At 55.1% G+C, this 25,756-nt stretch overlaps 1 protein-coding gene across 2 annotated transcripts in view; it reads right to left on the bottom strand.

The window, feature by feature from the left end:
* Positions 1 to 1,268: 1,268 nt before the first annotated feature.
* CPNE2 (copine 2) overlaps positions 1,269 to 25,756 on the bottom strand; it is a 52,584-nt gene continuing 28,096 nt past the window's right edge. Inside the window, exons 6-16 of one of the 2 annotated variants that reach the window (XM_069549905.1) lie at positions 24,914 to 24,997; positions 24,536 to 24,625; positions 23,452 to 23,550; positions 22,913 to 22,999; positions 20,538 to 20,597; positions 18,576 to 18,709; positions 16,462 to 16,516; positions 11,590 to 11,641; positions 10,016 to 10,149; positions 3,034 to 3,270; positions 1,269 to 1,704 (exon numbers count right to left, since the gene is read on the bottom strand). In XM_069549905.1, the coding sequence (XP_069406006.1) occupies positions 1,597 to 1,704; positions 3,034 to 3,270; positions 10,016 to 10,149; positions 11,590 to 11,641; positions 16,462 to 16,516; positions 18,576 to 18,709; positions 20,538 to 20,597; positions 22,913 to 22,999; positions 23,452 to 23,550; positions 24,536 to 24,625; positions 24,914 to 24,997 (1,140 nt within the window). In that variant the 3' untranslated portion in view covers positions 1,269 to 1,596. The remainder of the gene's footprint in view (positions 1,705 to 3,033; positions 3,271 to 10,015; positions 10,150 to 11,589; positions 11,642 to 16,461; positions 16,517 to 18,575; positions 18,710 to 20,537; positions 20,598 to 22,912; positions 23,000 to 23,451; positions 23,551 to 24,535; positions 24,626 to 24,913; positions 24,998 to 25,756) is intronic. The other variant, XM_069549906.1, reaches the window with a different exon arrangement.

The following is a 25,756-nucleotide window of genomic DNA, read 5'->3' as shown; positions in this document are numbered from 1 at the left end:
GATATACATGTCCCTCGCTTACTCCCACCAGATGGACACCGGCTCCTGAACTTACCAGGAACCTGGAGGTAGCAACATGCCTGGTGCACCATCCCGGTCTAGCGGGCCACTGCTAAGAATCGCTGACCTGGGAGAGTAGGTTTAGATGACTGACTGCCCAGTTCATTGGAGAGGAAGGGCAAATTCATTAGCAGCTTGAGCAGAAGACGGCCTCGTAGAGTCTCAGGAAGACAGTCAGTGCAGTTGAACAAGTGCAGGCTCTGGAGATGGCCAGACCTGGAGCTGCGTTCTGGCTCTGCCTCTCATAGATTCGATTAGTCTCTGCTTGTTTCCTCATCTCTGAAATGGTCATAGGCAGGGGCTAGTGGAAGGGTTCATCAAGATTATGCCTGTAATATGCTTAGTGGGGAGCTGGAAGCCTAGTGCTTAATATGAATGTCTGTTGTTGATTGCACTCAGGCCTGTGGCGTAGGGGCTGACTGGACCTCCAAGGAGGAGGTGGAGAGGAGAGAAAGATGTTGAGGAGGGAACTGGACTTCTGGGGTTTCAGAGATGCGTCACCTGGCTAGTTTCATGAGGTTGGGCCTGAGCCCAGGGTGGGGCATGCGAGAGAAACCAACGGCTGCTGTCGCTGGGACAAAAGCAACCCTGTTTAGTTAGCATCCTGAAGCCAGAGAGGCTTTCACGTGCTGTAAACCGCAGGGCGTACCCTAGTGCCTGGAGGACCTCCAGGAGAAGCAGATAGGTGGCAGCCACTGCAGTCTTGTGGTGGTGAGCAGGTTTGGGGAGACATAGGCCAGGGTGTGGACCAAGAGGGAGAAGAGCAGGGCACCATGTGTGTTGGCCGGGACAGCATGGGCTCTGCCGGGGCCCCGAAGGCCTGCGATCACTGGTGAGGGCTCATGCATTCCATCCTGCTGCAGATGTTTATTGAGCGCACACGGTGTGCCAGGCTGTATGCCAGTTTAACAGCTGTATTCTGTTTGCGTGGAATGCATGTCCCCAAGTAGAGGTGATGGTGCTGACTTCACAGGCTTGTGGTGGGGAAAGGCGTTCTCATGTTTCCTTTCCCAGATCAGTGAGCCTGTCAGGTCCCAGCTGAGGAAGGAGCTGACACAGGGACATCCAAAACTCCTTTATTACCCTGAGTATAACAAATAGAACATGGTCACAGTATAAAAAAACAGCAAGAATTAGGTGCAGGCTACCACAGAGGCACCGGGGACACGTTCCTTTGAGTCTGCAGCTAGTTACTTGGAAAAAGCCAATTATGATTGTAAAAATTTTATTCTCTTTAATAATAATTCCACTAAAATTATACAAAGTACATTCAATACTTAAGAGTGGAGAGGGTGGGGAGAGGAGGAGAGGAAGCCAGTTTGGCCTGGAAGCATCATCAGTCAACTCCAACAAAGGAAGCCCAGCTGGGCTGGAGGAAGTTGGGGGTGGAAGTCCGGTTGTAAAAAATAAAAATGTGGATCATTAAAGAAAAAAAAAGGGGGGGGGGCCACCCACAAGGAAGCAGGGTGAGCGTGCATGTTCCTGGGGAGGGCAGGAGGCCCAGCCGGCATGCTGCTGCTGGGTGAGGGCTGGCACTCAGGCGGGCTCCGAGTTGGTGGGGGGCAGGTTTTTATGCTTGAAATACTGAACAACTTGTTGGGGCAGTTCTGCCAACACAGCTTTGGCCAAGGTCTCTTTTGCCGCCTGCAGGGTAGGGTGGAGAGTGAGGAGAGAGAAAGGATTACTGGGTGAAGTGGGGAGGCACACCACACCCAGGCAGCTGGTAAAGAAGGTGTCCCTGGAGGAAAAGCTGGACCAGAAGACCAGAGCTGTCTAAAACTAGCATCCCTCAGTCCAGCCCAAGCCTGAAATCCCACCCTCAGCAGCGCTTTCCTTTGCCTTGACACTAAGTGTGACTCTTAACCTGAGCACTCGACGTGCCCGGGAGTAACATTTCAGGATGAATTTGTCTGTTGGAAGCTTTTGGGGGAAAGAGATGGTGGAAGCGGGCTGCACAGCCTACTCATCTTGCAAACATTTCCTGATCTCCTTGGCTGGGATCAAGGGGCTGTGACTGTCTGATTCGCTGCTCATCACCCAGACACAGGCCGGGCACACCAGGAGCTTGGTCAGTGTCCATGCGGTGCCTGGATGGGCAGTGCTCAGCACTTGTCCTCAGGAAGCTCACACTCCAGAGGAAAGAACTGAACCAGCTCAGGCAAACCCACAGGGTACTGGGCAGAGAGGTGAGTACCAGTGCTTCCAGACTGGAGTGCCCAATTCTTCCTGGGACTAGCTCCCAGGACCTGAGCCACAGCACCCCAAAGTCCTTTTGGTTGAGGCCAGGAGGAGAGGAACACAGTCTGCCTCTCATCAAATGAGAGGTAGGCTCCAGGCTGGCAGTACAGGGTGGTATCTGAGAGCTCCCTCTGGGGCTGCTTGTGGGCCCTGCTGCAAGGGCAGTGCCCAAGAAGTTAATGCCAGCCTCCCTGTAAGCAGACCTGGGTCCCCTGCAGAAAGACTGGAGTCAACTCTAGAAGCGTAGGAGGCCTCCAGTTCCCCCTTAGAGAAGCCCTCAGGGAGAGGAGGCCATTGTAAGGTGGGCCTTGTTTTCCACATGAAGTGAGGAGGCTGGTGAGCTATGAATCCCAGGAAAGCCCCTCGCACCTCAGGGCCTCTGCTCTCATCTCTTTCTCCTGGGATGCTTTGCCCCACGTGGATAATTCTGACTTGGTTCAGGGTTAGAAGGCAGGTCCTCCCGGAACCCCTATCCTGAAGCCCCAGTCTGGACTGGGCACAGCTCCCCTGAGTTGCTGAAGCAAGTGCTCAGTGACTGTCATGTAGCCTCATCTGGGGACAGGGCCTGACCTGGCCCTGGGCACGTAGTAAACCCTCAGGAAGTATGTAGTCAATGGAACTGAGGGTAGAGGAGCCTAGGACTGGGCAGGCAATCCCAACGCCTTCAGCCTGATTATTAACTATGCTGGTTGGCGTCCTGTAACTGCCCCCTCCCCAGTCCGCGCCCACACTCACGTTGCGGAATTCTCGAAAGGGCACGAACTGCACAATATCGCGGGCTGCCTCCTCTCCCGTGTGGGATCGCAGCATGCGGCTGTCCCCGTCCAGGAACTCCATGGCTGCGAAGTCGGCGTTGCCAACGCCCACGATGATGATGGACATGGGCAGCTTGGAAGCCTGCACCACGGCGTGCCGCGTCTCCTCCATGTCACTAATGACACCGTCCGTGATGATGAGGAGGATGAAGTATTGCTGTGGGAGGGGGTCAGCAGGCACTCAGCACAGCCCAGGGCCCCTGGCTGCCCTTCCCCTCCCTCCTTTCCCACCCTCCCCAACCCCTCTGACCCCCGGAAGGAAGGCGGCGCTTCTCCCAGAGCTGCTGCCAGATCGCAGGCGCCTCCCTCTACGCTAGGGCCCTTCAGGCCTCTCTATCACAGCCGGAAGCACAGACTGCTTGCTCTCTTCCTCTGCCTTTCCCAGCTCAGGAGAATCTGAGAGCTCCAGACTCCAGGCCTGGCTCTGATAGTGGCTACACCGTGGGACTCTGGGCCACTGTCTCAACTGGCTGTGCCTCAGTTTCTTCATCTGCAGAATGGGAGTTCCCACACCTCTCAGGGACCATGCCAGCCATGTGGTAGCAGCTCAGTAATTGACAGCTGTGCCCCTGGCAGAGTGAGGTCCACAGCTGCTGGGGAAGATGCCTTCTGGCTTGTGGACTCTGAGACAAGCCTGCCCTTCTCTGCTCTACCTGCATGTGAACTCCTGTGACCCTGCTCATCCCCCATCAGCACAGCCGACCTTGTAGGAGCTAAGCAGGTCATCTAGGTCAGTGCTTCTGGGAGTGTGGGGTCTGCTGGCAACAAGCAGACTCTGGGCACACCCCAGACACAGCATCAGTCACAGTGGGGAGGGTACTGGTCTTGCAGTGGTCTTTGAATTCTACAAACTGTACGCAGGGGGAAGTCTGTCTGGTGCCAGTGTGTCACACTTGCTAACGCTCCCTATTAACAAAGAGAAGGCAGGAACCTAAGAGCTCCAGAGACAGCAGGCTCCAGGTATACCTTAACTACCACTGTGCTGCCTGATGTATTTATTTTTATTGTTACTCTCTATCCTAACTCTATAACTTTTCCTGTACAGTGGGTTATAGTTTCTTTATAAAATTAAGTGAAAAAAATACTGAATAATAATTAGTGTAGGTGACAGGTGGCCATAGCACAGACTGTGGAGATGGGGGGGTGAGTAAATGAAGTTCCGGAAAGCTCACTGGATGATCTCTGGGCAGAAGCCCCAGGACTCCCAGCTGCCTGAGATCTCATCTTCAACTTGGGCTCTGTGCCTGGCCCCAGTCTTCCCCATCCATAAAATGAACAGAAAAGCCCCTGTGGTCTTAATAGTCTCTGTTTAGGGCTTCTGCCTTTTTGTCTGACCCTTCTGATTCTTAGGAGAGGCAATGTGGACCCAGAATAGTCAAGGTCATAGAGGTAAAAAGGACAGAATCAAGCCAGCTCCCAAGTCAGCATCTGGTGACCTTCTCACTCAGCAAAGCCGTTCACTGCCTGGGAAACAAATGGAGACCACAGGTTCAGCCATAAAAGATTCCTTACTCTCCTGCCTGTCCCCCAGGCACAGCTGTGGAAGGCAGGAATGAACCACACGGAGGTATGGACCCCACCATCCTAAGCCCCAACCCCCAACAGTAATCCAACTTCTGCACTGTGCCTTTAAGAGACTGATCACTTGGCTAAGGATGGATACCTGTTGCTATGGAGATGGCAGCCTCTCCTTGTAGTGGAGGCTGCTGCTGCCAGTCCCCATTCCTCTGGTTGGGGGTCACCTCATAAGCCCTTCCAGACTCGTCCCCTCACAGCCCACTGTCATCCCAGCCAGCCACTTTGTGGTCCTCTAACCCCACTGCTATCCTACCACAAATGGTCCAGGACAGTATTTCTGGGGTACCTAAGTTGGCAGGAGAAGACTGGCAATGAGGGCAGAAAAGAACACTTGGCCTTGGGTGACAGGCTTCTCCTCTCAGCGGGTGGGGCTGGTTTCCAAGCCCCATCCAGCTCAGACCACAGTCTCCCACCCTGCTCCTGACACGGCCCTCTTGACTCTTCCCTTTCAGCCAGCCGTGTGTCTGCACTTGGAGACTTGGAGCACGCAGGCCAGGGTTCCTGCAGAACTGTAGGCACCAACTAAAAGGCTGAGTCATGGTGGCAGTGACCACACCCTCTCTGTCACCCTCACACTGGGATTCTCCTTTTGGAGATGGGGAGACAGGCTGAGGGGGTCACTGACTTGCTCAAGGACTCAGCCAGGAAGGGCATAGTCGAGGTTCAAGCCCAAGCCTGGGGCTCTTGCCACAGTGCTATCGGTGGCCAGTAGCTGTCTCTCCAATAGTGGGGACTGGCAGGGCAAAGGTTTCTGCCCCCTCTCCCCTAGTACCCCAGTGTCAGGAGGCCTGAATATCCAGAACAGCCGCCTAGGGCAGGGCCCAGAGGCATGGCACGGGACTTCCAACCCTCACTCCTGTGCACCAGCCAGACACCCACAGTGCCCACACCTATGTGCCCAGCCTCAGCATCTGTGCAGCTGGGCCTGCCGGGGAACAGCCTGGGCCAGCCTTGGCACTGGAAATGCCGCTGACAAGTCCTGGGCTTCATGCCCGTCCCAAGCAAAAATGAGGTTGTCCAGGAGCCTGAAAGTCTACTGCAACCCCAGGGGTCCATGATCCCATCCCTAAGACATCAAAGGAGAGATAGGAAGGATGCTGTGGAAGGGGAGAAAGAAGGGAGGAATCAGGCAGGAGGAGGTGGGCGGGGCCTCTGCTGTCCCCACAGACAGTCCTGGTCTCCCCTACCCTAAGCTTTCCCACCTCCATGCCTTTCCTGGTTTACCTCCTGCCTGGAACTCTCCCCAGCCACAGCGCCGAGACTCCCTGGAGGCCTGAGCTCTGCTTCCACTGCCAGTGACTACCCCCTGGGGAGGGCTCCTCTGGACACACCTCCCTGCCCCGCCTCGCACCCTAAGAGCTCCTCAGGGCAGCCCCTCCCCCCAGGCCTTCGGTATCTCATGGGCCTGGCACCCTGTGCGTGCTCCATAAACAGGACCAGCTGCCACCAGGTCAAACCCAGATCCCCAACACATGACAAAGATGGAGTGTATCTTGCCCTTACCCAAGAGGCTTTCAGTTTTCTCAGGCTGTGAGTAGCCACTTCCCCCAGCACATTTAACGTGTGACTTGATTTATATGAAACTGACTTGACCACAGAATTCCAGGCAGAGTCCGGGAAAGTTGCACTCATTCCTCCCTAGCTTACTTCTGAGAAGTTGGCAGCTGAGGGCCCTGGGGAGTGGAGGGAGAGCCCCAGGGTGCTGACTGCTTCCAGATTGCAACCCCCCCCCCGCCCGCCCCTCACCATTAGGACACTGGTTGCCTAGGCAGCCAACCAACAATGGACCATGGATGGGAAGGCCCAGGGCAGAGGGGAGGATGAGGAGCGCTCCGCAGTAAGAACCCTGTAGCCCCACCCAAATTTAATATCTTTCAGTGACTGTCAGTGCCCTCAAGAGAAAGTCCAGGTTCCTCACTAGCTTAGAAGGCATCTCTGGGACCTGGCCTACCTTTCAACCTTACCCCCACCCACCCCTCTTACATCACACCCCTTCCTTCAGTTACGCCACACACCACACCTCCAAGCCTTTGCCCTATTCTGTTCCCTCTGCCTGGGACACTCCACATACACACACACACACCCTTTGTGAGACCAACCCTTAAGCAGCCTCCAAGTCTCAGTTTGGACATCACTTCTCGAGGAAGCCAGCTCTGAGCCCTCTGTCTGGGGTAGGTGCCACCTTTATAATCCTGTGCTTCTGCCATCACAGGTTTAATCGGTTGGCATTACAGCTGCTGTCTCCTGGCCCAGCTCCCCACTAGACCACCGGCCCTGGAAGGGCAGAGGCCACGGCCTGGGATCGTGGTCTCCCCAGTGCTGGACAGAAACACACACTGTAGAACTGAGCTGTGTGAATGAATGGGAGAGCGCGGAGAGATGCTTCTGCCACCTGCTCTTGATTTCCTGTGCGTGGGTGTTCGTGCATGTTCGTGTGCCGGGGACAGGGAGGATGAAGCCACACCAAGTGTTTCCCAAACAGCGGCTGTTCAAAAGCATCAGGTAATGCACAGATCACTTCCTTTCGCTTTAGGCCTAAATGAGCTTAGCATCACCAACTGCCGGCCCAAGAGGTGTCCTCAGAAGATTCCCCAACCCACGTTGATTAGGGGCTGTCAAGCGCCAGGCTCTGCTGAGCAGTTTGGATGCCGATCTGCTTGGATCCTTGCAGTGCTTCCCGTAGGCAGGCAGCATTCCATCATCCCCGTCGTACAGGTGAGAAAACCGAAGTTCGGAGAGCTTAAGCAACTGCTCTGGGTCCCACTGTGAGGAAGTAGGGGAGCTGGAATGTAACCCAGGTCAGTGGGCCCCCAGAGCTTGAGGCTGAACCATCAGGCAGCCCCACCTTCGGTGCAGTGATATGGACAGAGTGAAGGCAGGAGGTCTTCTTGGACAGCAGAGTGGGAGGGGCCTCTTGCAGCCCAGAGATGCTGGCCCGAGGTCACACCTAGGGTGGGTGACATGCTTCCCCAGGGTGAGGGAGCCAGGGTTGGAAGGACTTGGTCATGACGAAAGGGGCTGGGGTATTGTGAGGATTAGGACTGGTCAGGATTAAGACTGGCTCAGAGCAAGGGCCAAGCTCTTCCCTGTGAGGGCCCTCGGCAGCTGTTCCCCAGAACACAAAGACGCCTTCCTAGCAATCCCCAGGGCCCAAGCCTCTCCAGACTGAGGCTCTAGCGGGTACTGGCCCCCTTCTCCTCAGGACCTCCGCTCCTGCCCCTGCTTGGCAGCTGAAAGAGCCCAAGAAGAACCCTGGGCTCCATTCCTGCTCCACCCCATTTTTTACGCTTAAACAAGAATGCAGGCCATTCTTCCATCCCTCTGAAAGCGAGTCCAGGCAGATAAAAGACTAGGCGGGACAGCAGCCTCGGCAGCAGCAGGCATCCAAACAGTGTGTAAGGTGAGGGGCTGCCCTCCCTCTGCCCTCTCCAATTCTAACCCAGGAACATAAAAAAAGCAACTCGCAGGTCCTCCTCAGTTACCTCCCACTCAAGTGGGCTTACTTGTCCCGTTTCATAAAGGAAACAGGCTCAGAGCCATCAGCTGCTGCCACCAAGGCCAGGACTAGAGCAGGTCATGCTCCCTGGAGCAGAAACGACCGGGACCACCTTCCTTCGAACCGACCTCGTGCAGTGACCTCCCTCCTGTCCCCTCTGCCTGGGGGCTCTTCCCAGAACCCTCTGCCGCCTTTCCTCATTCTCAAGCCTCACTGGTTGCCAGCTGGTGTGTTATCACATTTTAATCCTAATACCACCACCTCAAGGTAGGTCCTATTACTATTCCCATGGTACACACGAGGCTCAGAGAGGGTAAGTGATTTACCCAGGTCACACAGTGATGAACAGGCAGGGGCAGGATTCACGCCCTGGCAGGCTGACCCCAGGACCCCCTTTCCCGCAGACCCTCTGCTGCCTCCCAGTCAGTCAGACCATGTGCTGCTGTCCTGTCCCCCCCAGGCTGACCGGTGTCGTCTTCTCTCATAACCTCCCCTCCGTCTTCGGGAAATCAACCTCTACCTCCTAGGCAGGTGCCTCCCTCCTCCAGGCAGTCCGAATTGGACCTGGTCCCTTTCCCTTTGAGAGAGGCCCTGGCTGAGTCACCTCCTCCCAGCTCCTCGTGCAGTGCACAGCACACGACTGGGGCCAACTTAAATCCATCCATTCCCGAACACGAGTGTCTGCCGCAGCATAGGCCCCGGAGTAGATGAGAGACGACACACACACGCTGCGCGGCCCCACAGGGCTGAGGGTCCAATGCGGGAGACACACCATAAACAGAAATGCAGAGTGTGTGAAGGAGATGTTGCCGCCACCATCAGAGTCAAGACAGGAATAAACAGAAGGAGGGAGAGAGGCTCAAGTGAGTGTTCAGGGAAGGAGCAGTGGAGGGGACGCTGAGGGATGGAACGGAGCCAGCGTCAAGAAGAACCTCCAGGCAGAGGAGACAGCAGAACAAAGGATCTGCTGGCAGACAAGCTGCTGTCTCTGAGGGGCAGAAACAAGGTGGAGGTGGGATGGTCACTGCAAGTGAAGAAAGGGGCATGGGCCCGCGGGGACCAGGGAGAGGTGGCAGTGGCCACGGCCGTGGGGCAGCCGGCGAGTGGAGGCAGAGTGGAAAGGGCAGTCAGCAGAGACTGCAGCACCTGTGCAGCAAACCCTTTCCTTCCAGAGGAGAAGGAAGCCTCCTTCCACCGAGGGCTGGGACTGTGGCAGGGGCTCAGGGACCTGGTCAGGTGGGAATTGGACCCATGCCTCAATCACAGTCCAGGTTCCACCACCCCAAAGCGGGTGCCGGTTCCCAGTCTTGGCTCACCCTACTTGTGGCAAAAGACCCCACAACTCACGTCACAAGCCCTGGTGGACGGCAGGGGAGGGAGACTTGGTGACCCCAACACTGGCACTGGGAAGGAGAGCGGCTGGGATGCACAATGCCCAGGACAGCTATTTGCCATATATTCCAGATGCCACACGGCAGCCCTGTCACTGACCGCCAGACCTGGGCCAGACAGTGCCAAAGCCCTCAGTGTGAGATGGGAGCTGCAGGGACCCCAGGCCCAGGTTTCCCTCTGCCCATGAAGGCACTTCCCAATAATCGCAACCCTATTTTCTGCTAAGCACAAACAACGGAATGGCTCTCTGTCCTGCAGTCTGTGCTCGAGGAAGCCAGAACCAAGGCAAGCTTGCCCCAAACCCCTTCCATCCCTGCAGGTAAACTAAAAGTGGAGAGACACCGGGCTCACCTAGGATCTTAGGACACGGAGAGGCAGAACACCCAGCTGGTGCCTGCCCCACCCTGCACGTCCACACCACTGGTCACCTACTCACCGTGGCTGTCTGCTGCTGCGTGGCTTGGGCTGCAAACCGGGCCACATGGTTGACAATGGGAGAGAAATTGGTGGGGCCATAGAAGCGGATGTGGGGCAGGCAAGCCGAATATGCCTGGGCGATGCCGTCCACACCTGCCTCAGGGAGAAGAGGAGGCTCTGCATCAGCCTGGTCCTCCCTGACCCTGCACCCACTCTCTGCTGCCCCCACCTGCCGGGCCCTGGGGTACTGGAAGCTCCCAGAGAGCAGTTCCAGGGTGGATAAAGAGCCCTGAACATGGAGTCTGACCTGAGTTCCAATCCTGCCTTTACCACTTGTTAGCCATGGGGCCTGGAGGAAGGTACTTAAATCTTTCTGATCCCGTCAAAGGGGCTGGTAATCTCCACTCTTGGGAAGCTGGCAGGAGGGGGTCTAGCAGGCTCCTGTAGTGACACTCTGGGGTCCCAGGGAGCCATCTGGGGGTCCATTTTGCATATGCCATGGCTTCTCAGCATTGGTGAGGGGACTAAGGTTTGCACAGCCCGGCAGACAGAAGGTGCTCTGTCAATAGCTGCCATTACAAGCCTAAGAATACCGCCTGCCCTGCCATCCTGTCCAGAAGGCCTCTGGCCAGAGATGAGGTAAATGGACAGAATGTCTCTGCTCTAAACCAGACAGACCCCAGCTGGAGGACAGGACCACACTTCCAGCCAACAGAGGCCCATGGCTTCTGAGTCACAGCATCATCCCTAAGGTGGTGACCTGATGCAGTCCCCTCCCAAATACAAACCTGACCTAGCTTCAGGGATCCCCAGGGAAGGCAGATGCTACATCTGAAGCCAGCTGAGGCTAGAAGCTCTCATGGGGTCAGGGACCACCCTCTTCCAAACCCCTTCTCTTTCACTTTTTTTTTTTTTAAACATCAAACATATTTATTTAATGCCTACAATAGGCAAGGTCTTCTTGTGGGTGCTATGGTTTAGTTGGTAAGTCATTTCCGACTCTTGCGACCCCATGAACTGTAACCTGCCAGGCCCTTCTGCCCATGGGATTCTCCAGGCAAGAATACTGGAGTGGGTTGCCATCTTCTCCTTTCACTGACTCTGGAAGGCTCAGAAATCCTCTGAGGCCTGGGGTGGGGAGAGCACAGATACCACGCTTGCCGCCTGCCCCTCCCTCTTGCCCAGCACCCCTGCCCAGGTGGGGCAGGACAAGGCTGGGCTCTCCCTGTGAGGGCAGGAGGCAGGGGAGAGGCAGGTGTGTAATTTGCTGCCCTTACTTCCTCCTGATCTACACAGGGCTTCCTGTCAACACTTCCCTTTATTCTCACCCGACTCCTCAGTGAGGTGAGCTCCCTCCCCTGGGGCAGGTGAAGTGGCACAGGCCCAGTGGGGTGCAGTGACCTCTCCAACTCACAGCCAGGAAAGGGCACAGCTGGCCCTGAATGCCAGGCCACCTGACTCCAAATTCCAGCTTCTCCCCATCTGCCATCCTGAGCAAGTGTGATGGGGAGAGGGGCGAAATACAGAAAGCTGTATTCCACCCCTCTCTCCACCCAGGGAGACCAGGGCTGATGCAGGGGGCTTGACACTCACCCGAGCAGAAGGGGTTGGTGGGGTTGAAGTTGATCGCAAACTCATGGGAGACCTGAAATGCAGAGAAAATAGTGAGTCAGAGCCTCCTGGCCTATACCTGGACCCAGGCAGGCTCACCAGCTGCCAAGCAAGACTCCCTCTGAGGGAGACTGGCTCTTTGCTGCCTGACCCCAGGTCAAGGCTGTGATACCCCACTGCATCTGCTTTCACCCCTATTGCTGGCTCTGAGTGACCACGAGGCCCAACCACCTCCACTTCATAAACAGAAGAAACTGACACCCTTCTCTCAGTCGTGTCCGACTGTTTGCAACCCTGTGGACTACATCCTGCCAGGCTCCTCTGTCCATGGGATTTTCCAGGCAAGAATACTAGAGCAGGTTGCCATTTCCTACTCCAGGGGATATTCCCGACCCAGGGATTGAACCCATGTCTCTTGTATCTCCTGCACTGGCAAGCAGATTCTTTACCACTGCGCCACCTGGGAAACCCCCAGATCCTTCTACACCACCGCGATCTCTTCTGGGGGGCCAGGGCTGTCTCTGCCTCCTTGCCCAACTCAAGAAGCCCTGAATAGGCAGAGATGTGTCTGAGGGTGACGGGTTCAAGGAGCAGCTGGAGCACTCCTTCGCCACCTGCTTTCACGGTAGACTTTCACATAACTAGAATTCCCCTTCTTCAGGCCTCGAAGGCCTTCCCCCATCTCACTAATAAGCACGAGTGCTTGGAAGAAAGCCCACCTTATGCCAGCGACCCAAGCTGGGGCTTAGCTGAAAACCCACACAGAGCAGGACCTGGGGATCGGGAAACGTAATGGGGCCAGAAGGGCAGGGAGTAGAGAGCTCTGTCCCGGTTCCTGCAGACCCAGCTCCGAGCCTGGGAGGGTCACCAAAGTGACCCTGCACACTCCCAGAAGCCGCGGGCCCGCACAGGGACCCATAACCAGGCCCCATTCAGGGCTGTGGGTAAGACTGCGGTGGCTGCAGAACCCAGGAGCCCAGGAGGCCCAGAGCTCAGGTGGACGTTAGGGTCTGCCTTCTCTCCCTGCCACTGTCTCCCAGCCAGAGACCCCACACAGCCCTTTCCCTGAGAACTGGGTGCTTTAGCCCATGTCCAGCCCCTTGCCAGCAGTCCCCTCACTCGTTCTTCACAACAATCCAGAGAAAGGTCTGGTGTCACCCCCTGTCACAGATGTAAAACTGAGACAAAATGGACCAGATGACCCCATGGTCTCACATCTACCGAAGAGGAGTGCTGGGACCAGAACTGAAGTCTGGCTGTCGCCTGCGCTCGTATAAACTCACTAACCTGAGTATAAATAGGAGGGTGAAGAAATGCCTGGGGGAAGGGACCACCGCCTTCAGCTGCTGGAGGAATGTTCCAGTCCAGACACAAAGAACTCCAAATACTGTAGCTCTGAGACACTACAGTGAGGGTGTTGGAAGCCCCTGCCAAGTCCAACATCCCCACTTCACAAGTAAACTAACTGAGGCCCAGAGGTACCAAGACCACACAGCAGAAGAGACCTGAAGCCTAGGATCCTCAAGCCGGGTAAAAGGGTTGGTTGAATCTCTGACCTTGCAGAGCCCTCCTGGACCAAGATGGGAGGGGAATTCAACCCAGCACTGCCGTATGTCTGCTAGCCTGAGCAGCAGACCCCGGCCCGTTCAGGGGAATGGGCTTTTCTGTTCTTTGCCCCCCCTCAGCCCTAAGTTCCTGGCATGGAGCCATTCCCCTGAGGTCCCTCCTGGGCCCTTCCCCTGCCCAGGGGCCCTCTTCACCCTGTCCCCAGCCTGGGCTCCAGGTGTGGGGGGTTGGAGGTCCTTGTTGCCATGGAAACTTCATGAGCCTCTACAGAGATTAAGAGGGGGGCTTGTACAGAAGGGGGCTGAGAGAGGAAAATGGTTGCCAGGGAAACAAGTCTCCCTTGGGCTGGCTTCCTGCAAAATCAGATTTTAGGAGATTTTAGAGACCAAGGGGGAAAAGCCCCCTCCTGACAGGAATGGATTAATATTCCATTTTCTCAGCCACCCACATTCTTCATTCCCTATTCTTTTCCTCTATTTAGGGGAGAGTAGGGCCTTTGGTCAAATGGGTGGGGCTGTGGGAGATCACCCATCTACTCTGGATGCCTCTCAGGTCACCTGTTCCACCCAGCAGCTCCATTTCACAGGTGGAACAACTGAGGTTCAGAGAAGCCCAAGGAATGCCCAGGTCACATGACTGAGCCAGAGCTAGAGCAGAGCCAGGACCGGATCCAGGGGATAAGAGTTCATGCTACCTGTGGCAGCCCAGCCCCCTCCCACACTTGCTGCCCTGGTTTGCCTGAGAAATGCCAACAAACATGACAAGCTTCTTGGAGGCCACCTCAAGCTGATTAGGAGCCCCTGGGGACTGGCCAGCCACAGAGCTTTGTTCTGGGACTCTACTGCCTTCTGATGGTCAATGGTTCCATTGTCCCCACCTGGCTGGGCACAGCCCATGGTCCTGAGTTACTTCAGAGGCCACTCCCTCTGGTCCTGGCAGGGCAGTGTGTTGGGGCCACATAGGGGGTTGAAAGGACCTCAGTGATCATCCTCCCTGAGCCTCAGTTTTCCTCATCTGTAAAGTAAGAAGAGTCCTAAACTGTGCTCTTTCCCACTCCGGGCCTTTTTGCACAGGCCAATCCTTTGACCCAATCCCTTTCTTCACCTAACTCTGGCTCGTCCTGAAAGGTCAGTCCCTCCACCTCTACCCAGGACAGGGGTCTTCTCTGTGCTCACCTGGACCAGACCCAGGCAGGGACTGAGGTCCTGAGGGCAGACCACTCACTGAGTCACATGCTTCTTCTAGCTCCTTCCAACCTCCCACTCGGAGAACCAACACCTCTGTCTGCTCAGGCCACCAGGCCCCAAATTTACGGTCCACAGTCACATACTGCACACTGTGTGTATGCCTGGAGCCCGACACAGCAAGAAGGAAGCCAAGAGCCTCCCCTGAGCATTGAGCCTCCCCGAGACAATGAGAAAACCAGCACAGAGTGCCCACAAAGTGCTGGAGGACAACGCCAGGGCGGGCAGGAGAGGCCTGAGGAAGTCTTCCTAGAGGAGATGACCTCTAGGCTATGAAGCAGCATGGGAAGTCAGTGAAAGGGGGCAAAGGCCAGGGGAAGACCACATGCAAAGGCCCTGAGGTGGGAACCAACAAAAGAAGGTTCACGTGGCAGGGCACGGCAAGTTAGCTGAGAGGGAAGGTAAGGGGCTGGGAGGCAGGCCTGGCCAGCTCCAGCAGCAAGGGGAGGAGGGGAGAGCATTGCCCTTTCCACGCCTCGCCCCAGCAGCCCTCCTGGCACTGCTGGGCACTCCGGCCTGGCCACGCCCACCCTCCCCAGAGTTGCCCTGTGACATTTCCAAGGAGGCTTTTGCACAAGAAAACATCTCATTCAGCCAGAGTTCTTTGAAAGCTGGCTGGTGTCCTAGCAACGAGCTCATGCCAGGCCTGGCCGCGCCGGCCTGCCCTCCCCCCAGCGGCATCACTGTGTCTGCTCAGAGGCCCAGCTTTGGCCCCACAGTATCCTGTCCCCTGCCACATGATGGCCAGCATGCCACAGAGCCACTCCCTGAAGTCCTAGCTGAAAACTGCCCTCCCAGGAGAGGACGAGAGGGGAATACTCAGTGGAAACAGCACATGGTACAGGATGACAGGCAAGAGAGGGCACTGGCTGAGACATAATGTAGATTTAGGAGCCCTCTGTGCTCACACCCCCAGGCTTATCAGAAAGGTAGCACATTCTGAGAACAGATTTGAGAGTCCACCTGCCCAGCTGGAATTCAGGCTTTCTGCTATGAAGACATCCTGGGACAAGTCACTGAGCCTCTGTTGTTTTTTACCAGTGACGGATAATGCCCCTCTCTCCATCCCTCCATTCTGCCCAGCATCACCCAGACAGCTCCCACTCAGCAGCCAGAGTGGGCCTTCAGAGTGCCAGCAGCACGTAGACCCACTCATGGCTTGCTGCATGCCTGGCTCCCCACCTCTTCAGCCGCATCTCTATCCTGCCCATCTTTAATGGAGAGTTCACCACGCCCACCTTCTTTCAGTTTCTCCAACTCACCCTGCTCCCTCTATCTCCCAGACTTCGCACAGGCTCTTCTCTCTGCCCTGAACACTCTACCTGCCACACCACCACCTCAAGTCACTCTGCAAATTCCTACTCTCCCTTCCCTTCTTGGTTTAGACCATGCCTCCTCCAGGAAGCCTTCCCTGATACCCCCAGGCCAGGTCGGGGCCCTCCTCTAGGGACTGCTGCCCCATCTCGGCACTGATGACACTGCCTGTCTTTCGGGCTGCCAGACAGAGTATACAATGCCCAGTTCAATTTGAATTTCAGGTATATAATGGATAATTTTTTATTATAAGTATGTCCTAGGCAATATTTGTTGTTGTTTTACTCTGCAAACCCATGGATTGTAACCCGCCAGGCTCCTCTGTCCAGGGGGTTTCCTAGGCAAGAATACTGGAGTGGCTAGCCAATCTCTACTCCAAGGGATCTTCCTGACCAGGGATTGAACCTCTATCTCCTGCATTAACAGGTGGGTTCTTTACTGCTGAGCCACCAGGGAAGCCCTAGGCAGTATAAAGGCCATACTTAACCTATTTATCTGACAGTATCTTCCCCTACATGACTGGATGCCAGGGAGTAGATAGGATAACTTATTCCCTGCTCTAGCTCTACTACCTGTGTGAGGTTCAGGATGAGAAATGAGTGTGGGTTTGGGATAAACATGAGAAGGCAGGGAAGCTAGGCCCCAGCCCAGCCTTTCCAAGGCAGATTCCAGAGAGGCCATACACAAAAACCTCATCTCAGCCAAAAGGAAACAATCTGGCTCCACTTACCTTCCAGTCTGGGGGTAACTGTGCCCCAAAGCCCAGAGCTGGAAACATCTTATCACTAATCAGAGAAAGGAGAAGAAAAAAATTACTGTGAGACAACCAGGCAGGGGCCTCCTCTGCCCATGCTCACCCTCCCCAACCCCTCGCCAGGGCTGGGCCCACAGTGCTGTGCACACTTCCACAGACCAAAAAAAAAAAAAAAAAAGCTCACCGCCTCTAGAAAAAGCTCTGTTTGAATGATCTCCAAACCCACTTCCGCGTATCTGGTGAATTAGAGTCTTCACCCCCATCTACACCTATGGCAGACATTGCTAATCAATCACAGCACTTCTAACCAATGGGCCTGAGTGCCTTGTCGAGATCCTTCTCAAACTGGGACCTTAGAGACCACTAAACCACAGTCATGAAGCAATTGAAATGTACTGGCTGTCTCTTTGCCTCCCTTTTATGACTGGGAAAAATTCTAAAGTGAAAACACTGGCTTGGCATTCAAGACCTTTTCTCACCTCTTCCAAGAGTCTAGTCTCTTCTACCAGCCCTCCTTCATTCCCCACTCCCGGTCACTGGCTACTCGCTCTTCCCTAAACACATAGGGGAACTATGTTTAGGTTTCAACTTCAGCCCTGTTGCACCCCTTCTTGAAATACCTCTCCCCAATCTCTTCCCTGTGGCAAACTCCTACTCATCCTCTAAGGCCCAATTCAAATGGCCCCGTCTCTCTGTGGGTTTCCCTGAGACCCCAGGCTGCCTCCCTCTTTGGTGCGCCCATAGCTCCTGTCTCACACATAAACTGGTCTCTGGGAACTGCAGTGATTTCCTGTTTTCTTCCTGGAGTGGGAACTCCCTGAGCACAGGGACCATGTCTCATTTGTTCATTCAGCATGCATTTACTGAGGAAACCTGTGGCTGCCATGTGGAGAACAAACTGTCGGGGGCTAGGGCAGAAGCAGGGAGACCAGTGAGGGGGCTGCTGACTCAGTCACTCTGGGCAGGAGGTGATGGTGGCTCAAACAGGCTGGTGGCCACGGATCGGGGAGAAGAGGTTGGATTCAAGTACGTTACAAAAGGATTTCCTGAAGGAATGATGGGGGAGGTGAGGGAAATAAAGGAAGCAAAGGGTTTTCAGTGAGTGGCACAGGTGTCCAGTTGCGTCTGAATGCCCATGAGACAGCCCAGCGAATACAAGGGTCTGGGCAGATGGGTACAAGGGCCTCTAGAGCGGCAGTGGTAGGCTTCCCCACCCAAAATGCAGGTGGGGACTTCCACCTCCCTTGCGCTGCTTGCTGTACCTCTCTCATTGTGGCCTGGGGTCACAGCCACCGCTTAGACCCTGAGCTCCTGGGAGTCAGAAGCTGGTCCTCAGGGTGCCTCTCTCAAGAAGGCCAAGTGCAGACAGACTTCCCAAGCCTGCTCTTGCGCCTGCCAAATCTCAAGGACCCACTTCCCACGTATTGGCCTCCTGGTCATTCCACCCTCTCACCTGGACGTTCCGACAAACACCAACTGTGAAAATGACACCATGACCCTCAAGCGACTTCTGGATCCTCCAAGGCCCTCTTGACTTTGCATGTGGCCCATCCTGTCAGTGGTCACACTCTCTATACAGCTCTCCTTCACTGACTCTCCACTGTCCTCCCAACCAAAGATCTCTAGGAAGCGTGGTCACGGGCTGAGGGCCCATGCAGGCGGGCTGCCCCTCTGAAGTTTCCCACAGGAGTGAGACTGTTAGGCCACTACGAGGCAGGTGCAGGAATCGGAATGTCTTGGGTTCCAGTTCCCTGATCTGTGTGATAAATTCTCTCCCCACACTCTAGGCCTGCTCTTCTCCAGCTCTAACAGTGAAGGTTGCAGCAAGAGCAGATGAGTTTCATTTTCTGTCTTGACTCGTTTTCTTACTGGCTACGTGGTGTACGGTGTGGAGAAGGATCTCAGGATGGAGCTAGAACCAGCTGGTAAGAGATCAGCAGTTGATTAGCAATGTCTGCCACAGGACATGCATGTCCTGAGCTACCCATCCCTAGGTTTGATGATCTCTGGGTCCCTTCTAGCTTTGACAACTGAGCTTCCTAGAATGGACGGAGCCCAAGCCGACCATCACAGGCCCTTCATAAGCATACCTGTCATAGTCCTGAATGATCTGCCCAACCGCCCAGATGGCCGACAAATATTCGTTGGTGCCCATGGGGTTGATATAGTGCAAAGAGGAAGGGTCGAGGGGATTTCCATTGGAGGCTGTGAAGTCTATCCCAACCTGCAGGAAAAGGCCAGAGACCCCAGCTCCCTATCCTGCCTCCAGGGAACAGAGAGGCTGATGAAACATGGGAAGCCCCATTCATCACCCCACCCTGACCCCCCTTCCATAAGATGGTCCCAAACCTGGAAACTGACCATGTCACTCCTCTGGCTCTAATGCCATCTATGGCTCTCTATTGCCAGAGCATAAAGTCTACCGCCTAGATGTGATATAAAACCAACCTACAGCCCCAACCCTTTTCCCTGTCACAGTTCCGTTTCCAGGCCTTCATTCATGAGGTTCCCTCTACCTGAAGAGCCAGGCCATTTTTTCATTCTCCTCCAATTTTCAGGCCCAATTCAGATGCCACTGCCCCACTGAAGCCTTCCCAGACACCTCGCCCCCACACCAGGCCATCTACCCATTGTCCCTCAGATCTCCAAGGGGCACCAGGACCTGGGGCAATGCCTGCACACCTAGTCACAATGGATGCTCACTGCAGGTAAGATGCATGGTCCCAGAGCCAGGTCCACAGCGGGGCACAGAGCACCAGGCAGGTGCCCCACATGGACTGAGACTGGCGGATGGGCAGGATACTGAGTTCCACCTGCTCTCTCAGCCCTAAGGGTTTCCAACCCAGCCTCTGGATGGGAGCAAGAAGGGGTGGGCAAGGCTGCCCAGCCAGAGAGAGACCCAGGGCATGAGATGGCCACCTGAGGACTCAGGCACAGCCTGGAGCCTGGCACACAGAAGGTGCTCGATATCGTCTGCTGAGTGAACACAGGAGAAATAGCAGGGCCTGGCCTCTCTGCGGGGTAGGGGGGCTGTAACAACTAGCAGGGTTACAGGTCAACAAGACCAATCTCCTGCCTCCTAAGAGTCCTGCAGATGACTTCCAGCCCCCATGGGGTCTAGAGGTGGTGATGGGAGGGCGGGGAGGCTAGGTGGGAAGTGGGCAGAGTGTAGGACCCCTGCAGGTTCTCCCCTGGTCCCGAGCCTTCCCTTTGGGTGAGGAATGGGACAAGTCTGGGGCATACACTCCAGGCCACCGACAGAGTGACCACTCATTCTCTCAGTGAGTATTTACTAAGCATGTGCTACATGCTGGGTACTGAGTGATACCTCAAGGGTGGAGAGGAAACAAAACAGCAGCCCCGCACTCAGGACACTCAGTCACTAGTGGGGCAGGGACAGTGAAATATACTTGAGAATCCACTGCAGGGGGTGTGGGTTTGATCCCTGGTCGGGGGACTAAGATCCCACATGCCACGTGGTGTGGCCAAAAAGTAAGAAAATTTTTAAAAAATACTTGAGAAAATTTCAGAGTGGCATGTGTCCTGAAGTTACTAAAACAGGAGATGGGACAGAGAGGAATAGGAGGCCTCGGCAGAGGTGACCTGTGTTACGGCCTGCAGGGCAGCAGACACAAGAAGGTTCTGGGGAAGAGTGTTCCAGGCAGGAGAAACAGCAAACACAAAGCCCCAAGACAGAGCAGAGCTGAGCTGGTGCGTGGGGAAGCAGTGAGGATCAGTGTGGACGGAGCTGAGTGAGCAAGGGGAAGGGTGCAGCAGATGAGGTAGGAAGGAAATGGGAAAGAACTGGCTCTTTTTTCCCTCCTGAAGAAGTGTAGCCTAACCAGTGACGCTCAGGGCTGAACAACCAGGCTCTGACTCAGACCCATCCACCCATACTGTCTCCTCTCGGCCAGTCCTGGGAAAGCCCATGCCCTGGGAAAGTCCTTCCTGAAGTCTATCCCAAGTCACTCCTGCTGAAGTCGTAGCTCAAGCCCTTCAAGAGGATCCTCACTGGGGAGGGGAGAGGTGGGGTGGGGTGGTGGAAACCTTACGGTGAACATGAGCTGGCAGCCTCCCAGGATGTAGTCCAGAAAGGAGTAGTCCCGGGTTATCTGGAAGAAATCAGAGAGGTCAGTGAGCCCCCACCCCGCACCCGAGGGCCAGCCCTCATTTGGCCATGCTCTCCACAACAACCTTTGGGGAGCTGTCACTCTGGGCCCGGATGGTGGTCAAGGAGGCCGCAAAAAGCAGATGCACCTGATCTGATTACCACAGAACCCTAATCCCTCTGTAACAGTGGAGCAACGGTTCCCAATTGGTGGAACATCTGTACACACACAGATGTACAATAAGTTCACACAGTGTCCCAGGGCCCAAAGTCAGTTCAGTTCAGTTCAGTTCAGTTCAGTTGTTCAGTCATGTCCGACTCTTTGTGACCTCATGAATTGCAGCACGCCAGGCCTCCCTGTCCATCACCAACTCCCGGAGTTCACCCAGACTCGCGTCCATTGAGTCAGTGATGCCATCCAGCCATCTCATCCTCAGTCGTCCCCTTCTCCTCCTGCCCCCAATCCCTCCTAGCACCAAAGTCTTTTCCAATGAGTCAACTCTTTGCATGAGGTGGCCAAAGTACTGGAGTTTCAGTCAGTAACAACTACCAATTATATGACAGCTGCTGTTTAGTCACTAAGTCGTGTCTGAGGCTTTGTGACCCCATGGACTGCAGCCCACCAAACTCCTCTGTCCATGGGATTCCCCTGGCAAGAATACTGGAGTGGGTTGTTGTGCCCTCCTCCAAGGAATCTTCCTGACCCAGGGACTGAACCTGCGTCTCCTGCACTGGCAGGTGGATTCTTTACTGCTGAGCCACCTGCGAAGCCCAATTACATGACAAAGAAAGCCTCAATTTGTTGCCATTTGGTCCCTAAGTCTCTCTAGCTCTTACCGACCTCGACTTGGAACAGAGAGAGGCCAGGCCTCCAGATCAAGACCTTCTGCTGTAAATTACTAAAGCTGTTAAAACATAGTTTGGATGGTCTTTGTCTCCTTTTGGCTGGCCTTCCAATATTGGTGACGTTAGAAGGGTTCCTTGCAAAATAAATATTTTTTAAGTAAAAAAGACACCAAAATGGGAGGAGGAGGGGGGCTGAATACAAAAAATAATAAGGCAGGAGCCAGAAATCCAGAAGGGGGATGTGAGTGACACAAGTTTCAGAAACAAGGACGTGAAATCACGATGCTGCAACCCACCAGCTTCACTGTCACAGGGTACTGCTGCGTTGTGACCGCACTGATGCTAACGTAAATCTTAGTCTCCAGGTGAGGAAACTGAGGCCTGGGGGCTGCCAGCTGGTAGAGTAAGTGACAGGGACCTTCAAGCCTGGTGTTCAGGGCTCCTGCTGCCCTGGCTGGCACTGCCTTCCTTAACATCCCACCCGATTCCAGCAGACGTGTGGCCACCAGACTTCCAGGGGGCCTGGCCCCTGGCCTCAGCCTGGCCACAGTGGTATGAACATTGTCACTGTGGGCCTTGGTGGCCCCAGTTAGACCATAGGGCAGGAACCTGAGCTCCCACTAATGTCACTGCCAGGGGATAGGGTGCCCCGGCCCAGTGCTCTCTCCCTCTCTGATGCTGAACATGCAGGGGACAAGCATGAGAAAAAGCAACTCCCTACAGTTACCCTGGGCCTCCCTGGTGGCTCACTGGTAAAGAATACCCCTGCCAGTGCAGGAGACGCTGGTTCTATCCCTGGGTTGGGAAAATCCCCTGGAGGAGGAAGTGGCAACCCACTCCAGTATTCTTGCTGGGAGAATCCCATGGACAGAGGACTACAGTTCATGAGGTGGTAAAGAGTTGGACACAACCGAGCAACTAAACAACAACAGTTACCCTCCAACCAGGAGACCCTGGAAGGTCATCTCATGCCCTCCTTGACCTCGGCACAGGAACAGGATATGAGACTTCATATGCTTAATCATGTTAACATTTCCATTCCACAGATGAGCAGACTGAGGCTTAGAGAGGTTAAGCTCAAAAGGTCTCAGAGCCAGGACAGAACTGGCAGAACCAGGATTTGAACCCAGGCCTTGCTGGCTCCACTACCCACCCACTCCAGTATGTTTGGGCTTCCCTTGTGGCTCATCTGGTAAAGAATCCGCCTGCAATGGGGGAGATCTGGGTTCAATTCCTGGGTTGGGAAGATCTCCTGGAGAAGGGAAAGGCTACCCACTCCAGTATTCTAGCCTAGAGAATTCCATGGACTGTATAGTTCATGAGGTTGCATATCGTGAGTTGGACACGACAGAGCAACTTTCCCTTCACTTCACTTGCTGGCTCCACACCTAGTGCTCTCTCTCTTCTGCAGTGATATCTCTCTGTGTGACCCCAAACCTTGCCCCTGCACCACGCCCACCCAGGCTGACTCACCTTGCAGGAACGCAGGATAATGACGCCTGAGTTTTTATAGTTCTTCTTCTTCTTTTGCTTCTTGGGGTTGATACACTCAAACTCCCGCTGTGCAACACACAAGGAGAAAGAGCTCAGCTTGGGGCTTCTGCAGGGACTGACCCTCCCCTGGGCCCCGGAACCTATTCTACAGCATTGACCAAGGGTTAGCACACCTCCTCCAGGAAGCCCTCCCAGAACTGGTTCCTGCCACCCTGGGCTCATGCCTCCCAGAACTGGTTCCTGCCACCCATGGGCTCCAGCTCATGCCTGGAGTCAAATGGATAGCTCCTGAGGGCTCACTATGCACTTCACCTGTATAATCTCATGTAATTCCCACTCTACTCTTTTGCCTCCGCTTGACAGATGGGGAAACTGAGTCTCAGAGAGTGACTATCTTGCTCAAGGTTATAAGGCAGAGAGGTGGGATCTGAGCCCCCGCCTGCCCCTGATTCAAAAACTCCTGCCCCTTCCCCGTCCCCTGTGGAGGTCTTGGGGTCATGCCCTTGTGCACATCTTACCGGGACACCGTCACGAGCCTCACACATCTGTGACACCGAGGTCTGGAACTCACCGATGAAGTCGTGGCCCCCGTCGTTGTCGTAGTCATAGCACATAACCTGCGGTGGATCCAGCGAGGTCACTCCAGAGCTGCCCACAGCAGGCACTCACAGCTCCTCTCAGTTTCCTGAGCAAACCCCATGTCTTTTTTTTGGGGGGTGGTGCCTCCCTCTCCCTCTCTAGATCTGACTACCTGGCTTGGGGTGATGACTGTAGCTCCGGAACTGCCTCCTACAGGAAGCCTTCCATGATTGCTGGGAAGAGGAGAAAGGGTGTCCACTCCAGTAATGGAGACTCCTCCCTCTGGTGCAGGAAGCTGCACACCCCACACACCTGACACTGGGCTGCTACTCTTGGGTTGTGGCCCACTTGGCCTCATGGGCCATGGCCTGGAGTCCTCCCTAGACTTGTACTTCTTTTCCTGAGATGGGCACAAAAAGTCCCAGCTTGATATGCTAACTTAGCTGCCATGACACTCCTAGAAGGAGGGCAGGAATTACTGTACCCATTGTACTGATGGGTAAACAGAGGCTCTAAGTGGGAAGCACTGGCCCAAAGTCTTACAGTGGCAGCCAGAGAGGCAGGACCAGAACCCAGTTTCCTGGTGCCCTGTCTGAGGGTCCCTACATGGCCTTGCTGCCTTACCCCGCCCTGTCTGCTCTCAGACCCGGCCCCAAGGACTGAGGGCTTTTAGAGACTAGTAACCACCATCTTCATCACAGCGACAACACTTGGTTGTTTCCAAGGTGATTCTGCATTCATTAGCTTAGCGAGCAGCACACAGCCCTCCAGGAAGAACAGGGCAGTCACTCTGTTCCCATTTTAAACAAGAGGTTCACCGAGATGAGGGCCCTGCCCAGATCAGTCAGAGCGTTAGGCAGACCTGGGACAAGGACTTAGGTCACTTGCCCCTCCCCACCATGGGTTCTTTTTCCATCTTAATAAGAAAGAGCTTTGCCAAGGCATCCCCAGGAAGCCTCAGGTGACCAGGAGGCCAGAGCTGGCAGGGTGGGCAGCAGGGTTTCCTCAGCCCCCCTCACACACCTGGATGGGCTTCTCCATGTCTCCATCGCACAGGGACACCAAGGGCACAGTGAACGGCTTCCACACGGGGTCCAGCGTGTACTTGATTACCTGCAGGACAGTGAGGAGGTAGGGGTGAGCTGGGACCCAGGGGTGGCAGTGCTCTGGGATCGGGCCAACCCAATGGGACAGGGGGAGGGCAAGGCGGAGAGACCCACAGCCACACTTCTGGGCATGGACGTGAGCACCCCCATGATGAGGAGGGAGCAAGTCTCTAGGGGCCATCAGGGTTTTTCCTGGGCACTGTAGGATGTGCCTGCCTGGTCCCATCCCGAGCTGTCAGGGTGGCCAGACTGCAGGCCCACTGGCTCAGAGACCCCTGGTGCTCCACACACCCACCTCAGTCCTATGGACCAGCATCCACTTGCCGTCATCTCCTGGTTTATAAAACTCGAGAAATGGGTCCGACTTCCCGAAGAGATCCTGGAGGAAGCGGGAGGATGTGGGTGAGGGAGGCGTAACCGCCGGATTCAGATGGGGTGGGGGCGTGGCCCAGCTGTCTCCCCACCCCACCCCACCCCCCAGCATCGGGAGCGGGAGCTGCTGGCCCCACCCCCTCAGCCTCTGCAGGGCTCAGCAGAGACCCGGGCAGTAGCAACCTCCTGGAACCAAGCAGCATCCCCAGGAGAAATCGCCCCATCCTGGGGTGACCAGAGCTTGTGCTCAGAGAGCCAGAGGCCTGGAGTCTGTAGAAGTTACAATTCCAGCATCTCAGGTAGGGCAGGATGTCAGAGAGAGAATGTTCAGGGCAGGGGGAGGTAACCAGCAAAATGGGATTTTAATTTATTTTAGTGGGGTTCTGAAAAAAATTAAAGCAAATTATCCTAGCAGAAGAGTTCTTTAAAACTCCATTTAAGAAAATGTGGACACTATAACAGGCGACATTCAAGAGGGGGGAGATGTAAAACAAATGAGTAAATAATATACATTGGGACTTCCCTGGTGGTCCAATGGATAAGAATCCGCCTGCCAAGGCAGGGGACACAAATTTGATCCCTGATTGGGAAAGATTCCATGGAGCAACTTAAGGCTGCACACCGCAACTACTGAAGCCAACACACCTAGAGCCCGTGCTCCTCAACAAGAAAAGCCCAGCACCACAGCTAGAGAGCAGCCCCGGCTCAGCGCCATTAGAGAAAGCAGCAACACAGTGCCAGCGCAACCACACACACACACAAATAA

The sequence above is a fragment of the Ovis canadensis genome, chromosome 14, assembly GCF_042477335.2.
Source record: "Ovis canadensis isolate MfBH-ARS-UI-01 breed Bighorn chromosome 14, ARS-UI_OviCan_v2, whole genome shotgun sequence".
NCBI classification, from domain to species: Eukaryota; Metazoa; Chordata; class Mammalia; order Artiodactyla; family Bovidae; genus Ovis; species Ovis canadensis.
The sequence above is the reverse complement of the archived record's forward strand: the minus strand, read 5'-3'. Positions and strand labels throughout refer to the sequence as shown.